Source organism: Heloderma suspectum, chromosome 3, assembly GCF_057233095.1.
Source record: "Heloderma suspectum isolate Gila_16-S chromosome 3, 16-S_ref, whole genome shotgun sequence".
Lineage (NCBI taxonomy): Eukaryota > Metazoa > Chordata > Lepidosauria > Squamata > Helodermatidae > Heloderma > Heloderma suspectum.
The window spans coordinates 16,905,246-16,917,641 of record NC_139460.1 but is presented as its reverse complement, the minus strand read 5'-3'; the positions used below and the strand labels follow the sequence as shown (position 1 = coordinate 16,917,641).

General features: G+C 43.7%; 1 protein-coding gene across 2 annotated transcripts in view; it reads left to right on the top strand.

The window, feature by feature from the left end:
- Window positions 1–12,396, top strand: part of GRM5 (glutamate metabotropic receptor 5) — a 352,105-nt gene that overhangs the window by 248,596 nt on the left and 91,113 nt on the right. For both annotated transcript variants that reach the window (XM_084842559.1, XM_084842558.1), the window contains exon 3: window positions 8,846–9,081. In XM_084842559.1, coding sequence (XP_084698685.1) covers window positions 8,846–9,081 — 236 coding nt within the window. The remainder of the gene's footprint in view (window positions 1–8,845; window positions 9,082–12,396) is intronic.

Genomic DNA, 12,396 nt, shown 5'->3' with positions numbered 1-12,396 from the left:
CGGTTCTGTGAAGACCTCCAACACCTTCTAGAACTAACACCAAAAAAAGATGTCCTCTTCATCATAGGGGATTGGAATGCTAAAGTAGGAAGTCAAGAAATCACCGGGATAACAGGCAAGCATGGCCTTGGTGTACAAAATGAAGCAGGACAAAGGCTAATAGAGTTTTGCCAAGAGAACACGCTGATCATAGCAAACACTCTTTTCCAACAGCACAAGAGGCAACTCTACACATGGACATCACCAGATGGTCAATATCGAAATCAGATTGATTATGTCCTTTGCAGCCAAAGATGGAGAAGCTCTATACAGTCAGTAAAAACAAGACCTGGAGCTGACTGTGGCTCAGATCATGAGCTTCTTGTTGCAAAATTTCAGCTTAAATTGAAGAATGTAGGGAAAACCACTAAACCGTTCAGGTATGACCTAAATCATATCCCCTATGAATATACAGTGGAGGTGAGGAATAGATTTAAGGGATTAGACTTGATAGACAGAGTGCCTGAGGAGCTATGGATGGAGGTCCGTAACATTGTTCAGGAGGCAGCAACGAAATCCATCCCAAAGAAAAAGAAATGCAAGAAAGCCAAGTGGCTGTCTGATGAGGCTTTACAAGTAGCTGAGGAAAGAAGGGAAGCGAAAAGCAAGGGAGAAAGGGGAAGATATATCCAACTGAATGCAGAGTTCCCGAGAATAGCAAGGAGAGACAAGAAGGCCTTCTTAAATGAACAATGCAAAGAAATCGAGGAAAATAACAGAATGGGGAAGACTAGAGATCTCTTCAAGAAAATCAGAGATCTCAAGGGAACGTTTTGTGCAAAGACGGGCATGATAAAGGACAAAGAAGGCAGGGACCTCACAGAAGCAGATGAGAAGAAGAAGAGGTGGAAAGAATACACAGAAGAACTATACAGAAAAGATCTTTATGTCCCTGAGAGCCATGATAGTGTGGTCACTGAACTTGAGCCAGACATCCTCGAGAGTGAAGTCAAGTGGGCCTTAGGAAGCATTACTAACAACAAAGCTAACAGAGATGACAGTCTTCCAGCTGAGCTATTTAAAATCCTAAAAGATGAAGCTGTTAAAGTGCTGCACTTAATATGCCAACAAATTTGGAACACTCAACAGTGGCTGCAAGACTGGAAAAGGTCAGTTTACATTCCAATTCCAAAGAAGGGCAATGCCAAAGAGTGTTCAAACTACCGTACAATTGCACTCATTTCACATGCACAAGCATAACTTGAGCAAGGTTATGCTCAAAATCCTACAAGCTAGGCTTCAGCAGTATGCGAACCAAGAACTACCAGAAATACAAGCTGGGTTTTGAAGAGGCAGAGGAACTAGAGATCAAATCGCCAACTTTCGCTGGGTCATGATGGAGAAAGCAAGAGAATTCCAGAAAAACATCTATTTCTGCTTCATTGGCTACGCTAAAGCCTTTGATTGTGTGGATCACAACAAACTGTGGCAAATCCTTAAAGAGATGGGGATACCAGACCACCTTACCTGTCTCCTGAGAAACCTGTACGAGGGTCAAGAAGCAACAGTAAGAACCAGACATGGAACAACCGATTGGTTCAAAATTGGGAAAGGAGTACGACAAGGCTGCATATTGTCGCCCTGCTTATTTAACTTATATGCAGAGTACATCATGAGAAACGCTGGGTTGGATGAATCACAGGTTGGACTTAAGATTGCCAGGAGAATTATCAACAACCTCAGATACGCAGACGATACCACCCTAGTGGCAGAAAGCAAAGAGGATCTAAAGAGCCTCTTGTTGAGGGTGAAAGAGGAGAGTGCAAAAGCTGGTTTGAAACTCAACATTAAAAAAACTAGGATCATGGCATCTGGCCCCATCACTTCCTGGCATATGGAAGGGGAAGAAATGGAAGCAGTGACAGATTTAATTTTCTTGGGCTCCAAGATCACCGCAGACGGTGACTGTAGCCATGAAATTAAAAGACGCTTGCTCCTTGGGAGGAAAGCTATGGCAAACCTAGACAGCATAGTAAGAAGCAGAGACATCACCTTGCCGACAAAGGTCCGTCTAATCAAAGCTATGGTTTTCCCAGTAGTAATGTATGGCTGTGAGAACTGAACTATAAGGAAGGCTGAGCGCCGAAGAATTGATGCTTTCGAACTGTGGTGCTGGAGAAGACTCTTACAAGTCCCCTGGACTGCAAGGAGGTCAAATCAGTCAATCCTAAAGGAAATCAACCCTGAGTGCTCATTGGAGGGACAGATACTGAAGCTGAAGCTCACATATTTTGGCCACCTAATGCGAAGAGAAAACTCTCTGGAAAAGACCCTGATGCTGGGAAAGACTGAAGGCCAAAGGAGAAGGGGACAGCAGAGGATGAGATGGCTAGATAGCATCACTGATGTGATGCAATGAATATGGACTTGAGCACGCTCCGGGAGAGAGCGCAGGACAGGAAGGCCTGGCGTGCTATGGTCCATGGGGTCACGAAGAGTCAGACATGACTGAACGACTGAACAACAACAGCAACCACATTAGAAGATTTCGGAGTGGTGAACAACATGGTGAAAGAATAAAACAACAAGTTAAAAGAGTTAAAACATTTTTTAAAAAGACAACGCCAACAAAGTGGCATTTAACAAACCATGGCTGATCATGCAGGGAAGGCCTCTTGAAATAACAACGCCGGAAGGAACACAATGTTGGCCACTGCCTGACCTCTAAAGGCAGGGAATTCCACAGGAAGGGGGCCACCACATTGAAGGCTCTTTTCCTAATGGACTCCAACTGGTCCATGGGTCCATGTGGAACCACCAGGAACATACCCTCTGATGACCTCAGTGACCAGGCAGGTTGGTAAGGAAGGAGGAGGAGATGCAGGGAATGCTGATCAGATTTGCAGATGACACAAAATTGGGCGGAATAGCTAATACTTTGGAAGACAGAAACAAAATTCAAAGTGATCTGGATAGACTGGAGTGCTGGGCAGAAAACAACAGCATGACATTTAATAGGGATCAATGCCAAGTTCTGCACCTAGGAAAACGAAACCAAATGCACAGTTACAAGATGGGGGATATGTGGCTCAACCACACTACAAGTGAGAAGGATCTTGGAATTGTTGTCAATCACAAGCTGAATATGAGCCAACAATGTGATGTGGCTGCAAAAAAGGCAAATGCTATTTTGAGCTGCATTAATAGAAGCATAGCTTCCAAATCCTGGGAAGTACTAGTTCCCCTCTACTCAGCACTGGTTAGGCATCATCTGGAGTACTGTGTCCAGTTCTGGGCACCACACTTTAAGAAGGATGCAGACAAACTGGAGAGGGTTCAGAGGAGGGCAACAAAGATGATCAGGGGACTGGAAACAAAGCCCTATGAAGAGAGACTGAAAGAACTGGGCATGTTTAGCCTTGAGAAGAGAAGACTGAGGGGAGATATGATAGCACTCTTTGAGTACTTGAGAGGTTGTCACAGAGAGGAAGGCCAGGATCTCTTCTTGATCATCCCAGAGTGCAGGACACGGAATAATGGGCTCAAGTTACAGGAAGCCAGATTCCGGCTGAACATCAGGAAAAACTTCCTGAGATCCTGACTGTAAGAGCAATATGACAATGGAACCAATTACCTGGGGAGGTGGTGGGCTCTCCCACACTGGAGGCCTTCAAGACGAGGCTGGACAGCCATCTGTCAGGGATGCTCTGACTTAGATTCTTGCATTGAGCAGGGGGTTGGACTCGATGGCTTTGTAGGCCCCTTCCAACCCTACTATTCTATGATTCTATGAGGCGCTCTCTCAGGTATCCTGGTCCCAAGTTGTTTAGGGCTTTGTACACTAGTACTAATACCTTAAACGTGGCCCAGTAGCAAATAGGCAGCCAGTGCAGTTCCCTCAGCAAAGGAGTTGCACACTGAAAAGGGGCAGCTCCCGACAACAGCCGAGCTGCTGCATTCTGAACTAGCTCCAGCTTCCGGACCAGCTTTAAGGGCAGCCCTACACAGAGCGCATTGCAGTAATCCAGTCTTGAGGTTACTAATGCCTGTACCACCGTGGTCAAGCTATCTCCATTCAAGACCCTCCTTGGCCCCGCTCCCCCACGTCAGCCAGGGGCTCCTGAGATGTGTTCCATTTATATCATTAGCCCTTTTTAAGCATTCAGCCTCAAAACTGACGAGAAAAAAAGTGTGCAGGGGTCCAGCCTCACCCCAGCATTCCTCTGCCAGTGCACTGAACACAGAGAGGTTGGGAGTGGAGGGACGGAGCCAGCACACATGGGACAATTATGGGTGGGGTCGGCATGTGTTCCCCTATCCCCCTACACAGTTTGTGCCAGTGGTGTAGTAGATCCCGGGCTTGCATGGATGCAGAACCAGGACTTTTTTTTATTAGGTGGGATGCTGACATCATCTGCCTCCCCCCTCAGAATTCCCTGTACCCTCTGAGGTTAGCTGCAATTCTCACAGTAACAGTGAGGGGGGATGAATTTTCCCAGCAACAATATATTGTTCCCTGTTGTGATGCCTAGTATTTTGGGGCGGTTTGTTCTTCAGTGGGTGATTAAAGGGTATTAGCTTGACAGAGGACCTGCTCCTGTTGGAGATGAAAAGTGCTAGGACTGGTTTGTTGATATGGATCAACCCGGCTGCCTGAATTGTTGGTGGCATGGCCAAGAGGGCTGCCATGTTGAGTTCCTGCACTTCAAAAATTACCAGTACGTCACAGCTTTTTGTCCTCACTTGGACATTTGAATAGGGCTATTGTTAAGATGGGTTTGGGTAATTTATTCATGTTACATAAATTCCATTCCAGTAGAAGGGCCTATACTGTCATGTAACCCAAAATGAAACAGGAACAAAACAAAAACAGTGTCCATCAATAAGTGTAATAATTCCACAGGGGTGATAATCCCAGTGGGATGAGAGAGGCAAGAAGTTTATTGGAACCAGGGTGGGATCTTTAAAAGCTTTAGAGCACTTTGGATAAAGTGCTCGTGCCCTGCTTGGGAAATCAACAGTGCAATCCTATGCATGTCTAATCAAAGGTAAGTCCCATTAAGCTCAATGGACCTTACTCCCAGGAACAGGATTGCAGTGTTAACTGTCCACCTGAGCCTTCCCCAACCTGGTGCCCTTCAGGTGTTCTGGATTACAATTCCCAGAATTCCTGACCACTAGCCATGCTTGCTAGGGCTGAAGTCCAAAACGTCAAGAAGGCAACAGATATGGGGAGGCTAATTCAGGCTGACTGCAGATGGTGCTGCTTTCAGACTCCAGTGGAGTGGGATGGGAAAGGCTTTTTGTGTGTGTGCGAAAGAATAGATGAGGGAAAGAGAAAGGGGAACCCTACACTTCTTTTTGAATTAACTTGGGTTCAGACTGATAGGGGAGGGTCTGTAGTTCACTGGTAGAGCACCTGCTTTGCATGCAGAGGGTCCCGGGTTCGATCCCCAGCATCTCCTGGTAGGGCTTGGGAAAAAATCCTGCCTGAATCCCTGGAGAGCTCTTGCTGTCAGTCAGTGCTGACAATACTGGGCTAGCTAGACAATTGGTCTGTCTCCCTATATTCCCTATGATATGACTCTGGTTGCTTCTATGTGAGAGAAAGACAATGGGTGCAGGTTGGACTTCCTCTCCACCACAATGACTTCCATGTATAAGTGTTCTGGCTTCTTTCTTTCTTATGATTTTTGTGACTTTGAGACCAGGATCCTACACTGATCATCTGGCAACATTGCTTTCCGTCTTGTTAATGGTAGATTACACAATCAGGGCCAAAGTAGTTCTGACATTATTCATGTTGTTGCACAAAATGCTAGTTTCGCCCTCTGGAGGCTGGTCCAATTTGCCCCAAAGAGGAGAGTCAACTTCAGGCTGGGTCCAACAACTCGATTTTATTGTTTGCAAACAGTTCGACAAAGGAGCTCACGCTCAAAAGCAGAGTCAACCCCCGGCAACCCCTGCGCTACAGTTTTATCACTTAGCTTGCATTCCTCAGCCAGCGTGTTACTTTTTATTGGTTGCCAGAGGTTTGCCTAGCAACCTTATCTTAGGGTTACTGTCCGCTCATGCCAGGCATGTGCAGCTCTTACAATACTACATGCTGCTTAAGACACATACAATGGCTTTTAGGTTATATTTTTACTACAATGTCTTGCTGGATTCCTTAAAAAAAAAAAAAAGCTGGGGGGGGGGAGAATTCGGATCATGGCCATGGCACGGGGGAGGCTTTAACCCTTTCCCCCACACACTGTGATCCTGATCCAGAGATCCCCTCTGTGACTGCTCTTCGCAATGTGAGATCCCCTATTGCTGGTGGTGGTTGCTTTTAGTGTTTGTTTGTTTTTCATTTTTAAAGCTATTATAATTGGTTGTTAAGTTTTACTTCATGATTCTCAGGCACCATGAGGAATGGAAAGGCTGGATTCCATTGATCGATCAATCAGTCGGTCAGTCAATCAATTAAAGCGACTCCTTTCCCCCTAAGGAGCTCCGTTACTCCACAACTGAACTGGACGTTAATTGTGTCTCCAAATTCCCAGTGTCCCAAAGTAGGATTGCTAAATCTTTTTGGCTCCAGCAGGGGCTTAACTGGATGTCTGCTGTGGTGGCCAGGGCCACACATGTGTGCACACTCACATGCAACGCATGCAACATACAACTCTCTGGCATGCGCTACTCTCTCACACGCAAATGCCACTCACACATTCACTCAAATCCAGCTCCTGCCCAGGAGTATTTCAAGGGCCTGGCACCTGCTCTGATCACATAAAAGCAACTCTGGCCTCCCAAAAGCTTTGGTTCTCAAACTGCTCAGTCATGCAGGAATCCTGGCTCCTAACCTGTCTCCCTCCTCTAATCCACTCCCTTGCTGAAGGATCCTGACATTCTATACACTGTTACCTGGAACCTTTTCAGGAAAAAAAGAGAGAGGAAGAAATGCTCTAGGAAAAGACTCTGTGGCTCCTGCCACAGACGTCCCATTCCTAGAGTGGGCTAGGAAGGAGGAAGCCACCTTCAAGCAGTGTTCCAGGAACCATAGAGACCATTCCTAGAGTGTTCCCCCCCTGTTTTTCTTATGAGGCCTCAGGGGCCACCACCAGACAGGGCTTGGGAGGACACTTGCGGCTCACAGGTCACACTTTTTGCACCCCTGTCCTATTGTGACTCCATGCCATGCAATTGTCAGCACATGAAAGACTTGGTAGCATATTGTTTAAATACACACTCATTGAGCCTCACACTGTGACATGATTCCGAACGGCAGATGGGATGAAATACTATCTTTTGTACTTCAGTGATATCCAGAGGAGCCGATGGACACAACAGGATTGCATCTGTAATAATCATCTTCATCATGGTCGTCGCTCATCAGCTCCATCCTCACGGTCATCCTCATCCCCATGGCCATCGTAACCATCAATGTCTTACATGCATACTGTATAAGGTAGTCCTAACTCGACCCTTTATATGCCAGCGGGGCTCTGACCATGTGTTTCACCAGACTGAGACACGGTCACGTTCTCGGGGGGGGGGGATTTTATTGTATACATTTTGTATATTTCACTTTGCACAGCAAATGTTTTCAATTGGGCATAAAAAAAAGTTAGAGGTAAGCGATTGTATTCCCATAAGACTCACAATTTGATTTATAAGAAGAGAGTTATGGGTATTATTCTACCTAAAACATGTAACAAAACCCCCACCTAATTATTCCAATGGTTCAACACCACTCTCAGTCACCTCTCACTCATTTCAAAACTTTTTAAATGAAAGTCAAGTTTCAGAATATTTTGTAGAGACATGAGACCCCATCAGTCTTCAGCTAAGGCACCAGTCCTCAAGCCAGTTGAAGGCTGATGGAGAGGATTAGATAGGTATAAATGCTCCACCAGTGGTACAGAAGACTTTTAGCAGGATGCTGCTTACACCGATGGAGCAGTTCCAGAGGTTGCATCACTAGTCCTTCTGATCTGGCTGGCCACTTTTCCTCTGGGTCAGAATGAGAGCCCAGTGTGGGGGTCAAGACTTCATACTCAGGATGGATGCATCTGTCCATTTCAGTTTCTTGCAGTTTCCCATTTTCCCAGTTCTAAATTTGGTTCATCTTGAATGTTGAAAATGTATCCAGTCTTAAGTTCTGTTCATCCCAAACACGGAGAATATAAATAAATAAATTAATAAACAAACAAACAAACATTTGCATGAAAATTCATAAATATTTTAGTGCACATTTCTCCAAATGCATGTGTTTTTGTATGCATCCACACTTTTTGCAAGTTTTCCTAACAGAATGCATTTTAACACTGTTTCCCCTAAAATAAATAAACGAGTTTGCATGAAGCTAATCAATCAATCAATCAATAAACAGACAAGTTTGCATGAAATGAATCAATCAATCAATAAGCAAGTATGCATGAAATTCCATAAGTATTTTTGTGCACATTTCTTCAAACGCATACATTTTTGTAGGCATTTTGCATGCATCCACAATTTTTGCAAGCAGTTTTCCTAACAGAATGCATTTTGCAGGCTGTTCCCTCTAATAAGCACATTTTGGTATGATGATGATGATTGGAAAACTCCACTGCAAAATTCAGAGATGTGTGAATCTTAAAGGATAACTGAGTTTCAGTTCATGTAGTAGTTCAAAAGTGCGACAATATGAACTGAACACATTTCTTGTCTTGTGTTAGTGTAAAAAGAATGCAGTGTACCCCCAGCCTATGCCTTGTGCATCCACAGCACTCCTTCATTTGGGGTCCCCTTTCATTTTCCAAGGACATTGCCAATAACTCCCATTAATGACTCATAGCAGCCACATCCTCACTGAGAGTTTTCTCCCTTTATTTTATCTCCACAGTGATGGGTGGGCAGACAGGTACGATGTGACAGACGGCTACCAGCGTGAAGCTGTTGGCGGAATAACGATCAAGCTCCAGTCTCCTGATGTGAAATGGTTTGATGATTATTACCTGCAGCTTCAGCCAGAAACCAATCACCGAAACCCATGGTTTCAGGAATTTTGGCAACACCGGTTCCAGTGCCGGCTGAAGGGGTCCCCTCAGGAGAATACGAAATTCAATAAGACCTGCAGCAGTAAGCATCTTTATTCTTATGCGTTCATGTATTTAAAATCAATGACGTCCAAGCAGTTAATTGCTTCTGAGCCTATGAGAATTAGGAGAGTGAATGTTGGAGTGAAGGTATAGTGAGAAGGTATCCATTCCAATAACATGGGACAGATTGAAATGACTATTTCAAATGGTGACATACAGGTTGAAAAGAGTTTATATTCTGTTATGGCTATGTGTCTCTCCATTTAAAAAGAGGTTATCTTTGCTAATGGAAAAGACACAACGTATGAATGTTGATGATGACGATGACGACGACGATGATTACACACATTTCTGCCCTTGCAGGGACTTGGAGTATGCATGATAAATATAAAGAACAAATTAAAAAGTCAGACCATATAAAATACTGTTAGAATAATGAGCAATTACAGCATAATTATTTCCATTTACCTCCCACGTGGTGGCCTTGAGCCAATTCCAGTCAAGTACAAATGCCTATATTTTTTCTGACTGTAATGTCTGTCTGTCTATCTATCATCTATCTGTAGATTATGGATATAGATTATAGATACAGATAGATCTATATCTACATCAAAGCTGGCCCTACCAATAGGTAGAGTGAGGCGGCCACCTCTGGCAGCTGATTTTGGGTGTCATGAAATGGTAGCAAATAGTTATTTACTTTACTATTATGGCATTTTTACTAGTGGGGGGGAGGTGCTTGTGGGATGTTCTGCCTTGGGACTATGCTCCTTGACTCGGATTGGCCAGGGGGCGGGGGCACCATTTGCTGCTCTACCTCAGTCCTAGGTAAGCCCTGATATCTTGGTCTCTCTATTATCTCTATCTCCAGTCTTTCATTAGATAGTGAGCTTCTCCTTAGGCTATTTCACTCTAGTTGTCCCATAATATACTCACTTTAAGCTTATCCATAATATACTAAGGACTGTAATCGGAGAGTTTCTTTATTTCTCTGTTGACCTTGTTGTATTGTTTTGTGTGCTCTTCTTCATGTTCACCTGTATTTTCAAAATATAATAATATATTTGAATATATTTCAAAATATTTCAAAATGTAATAAACTTCCATGGCAAAACACTATTTTAAAATTGAGCTAAATAAATATTGAAAGAAAGAATACAGCTGCAGCACAACCCAGTTCAAGAAATACATTGGCAAAATGCCTCAGCCCAAACCAAAAGGCCTGGAGAGGAAAAGTATGGTCTTCACTTACCTTCTAAGGGTGCAGTCCTATGCATGGCTGGCTGAGAATGCTGGGATTTGTAGAATTTTTTTTTCTAAGTATGCATAAGGATTGCACCTTAAAGTACTGAAGTTAAAAGGTTTGAAAGGCCTCCATGGGGAAGATGTTTCATTAAAGTGGGTGCCACTTCTAAAATATAAGCCACACCTGTGGTCATCAGTCTGGCTTCAGATGGTAGATTTGGAGCAGGGATTTGTTCAAGGCCTTGAACACACAGTGGGGCAGAGATGCCTAATATATGAGAACGCAGACTGTGCAAGGCAAGTATTTAGTGCAGATGCCTCTTAAGCATATCCACTGTGTGCTTGTTGGTTTTAATTTTTGTGAACCGCCTAGAAAGCTTTGGCTATTGGGAGGTATAGAAATGAAATTAATTAATTAATTAATTAATTAATCCAAGATGGCAACCACCATCCAGAACTGTCCTATATTCACCGATTGTGACCCTCAAGCAGTTTACACCCTGACCTTGGGTATTCTGCATTAGTGGCATCGCTACCATTTTGTTGTTGTTGTTTAGCTTTAATTAAAAAGAAGAAGAGAAAGAAAATCATATGCTCCAAATGCCACTATTTAACAGCAGCAGTCCCTATTCTATTGCAAGTGCCCTTGGTAAATCAACCTCCCTATTTAGCCCCTGTTTCTGCCTTTAAGGGAAGCTGTCTTATAATTAGGGAAGGGTGAATCAGGCTATTTTTGGTCCATGTCAGTTTTGCATGTGTTCATTAATAAGTCCATTCCATCCCATTTCTGGATTAATCTGCTGAGGATTTTGGAGAAAATACGCACAAAAATGTGTATGCATTTTATACCCATTTGATCATCCGATATATATTTTATACACATTTTACTGTATTCATTTTTTTCTATGCCATTTATTATAAAATATGCATTTTATATGCATGTTGATCCTTTCTTTGAGCCAAAAACTGCATTGCAAAATTCAGAGAAGTGTGAAATTGGAAGTGCGCAATCCATCCATTAGTTCAGGAGGTGCGAATCATGGCGGCTCGCTTCCGAATGTGAACTGAATGAAATTCTTAAGCATCCCATGTTGTAATTGTCAGCGTGAGTTGCTAAAGATGCCATTCTTCAGACACACCCTTGCCAGGATCTCTAATAATTAAATCTCAGAAAGAGAATGGACGCATCATCTCTAATGCTGATCCATGCGCATAAATGCTAAAGCACCATGGAGTGCACAGCCTATCATTTCACACACTGCAAATGCTGTGGTGCATTTTTGAATTGCCGACAGCCTGTTGTAGGACGATTCTGTTTTTATTTATTATTTATTTATTTCATTTCTGTACTGCCCGATAGCCAAAGCTCTCTGGGCGGTTCACAAAAATTAAAACCAAAAAGCACACTGTAAAACAACATAAAATATAAAAACATTAAAACCACAATATAACAATACAACCAGAGTAAAACAAGAGTAAAACCTAGCACAAATGCAGAGATTTAAAACACAGATTTAAAAACAGCAAAGCTAAAAGTCTAGGAAGCTGAAATGCTAAAATGCCTGGAAAAATAAAAAGGTCTTCACCTGGCGCCAGAAGGAATACAATGTAGGTGCCAGGCGAACCTCACTAGGGAGCTCATTCCACAGCCGAGGTGCCACAGCAGAAAAGCCCTCCTCCTAGTAGCCACCCACACTTCCTTTGGCAGGGGCTCACAGAGAAGGGCCTCTGAAGATGATCTTAAGGTCTGGGCAGGCACATATGGGAGGAGGCGATCCTTCAGATAACCTGGCCCCAAGCTATTAAGAGCTTTGAATGTTAATACCAGCACTTTGAATCGGGCCCAGAAATGGACTGGCAGCCAGTGCAGCTGGAAAAGTACTGGTGTAATATGAGCTCATTGGCCAGTCCCTGTTAACAATCTTGCTGCCCTGTTTTGGACCAGCTGAAGTTTCCGGACCGTTTTCAAAGGCAGCCCCACGTATAACGCATTGCAGTAATCCAGACGAGAAGTTATCAGAGCATAGATAACTGTAGCTAGGCTATCTCTGTCCAGATAAGGGCGTAGTTGGTATACCAGCCTAAGCTGATAAAAAGTGCTCCGTGCCAC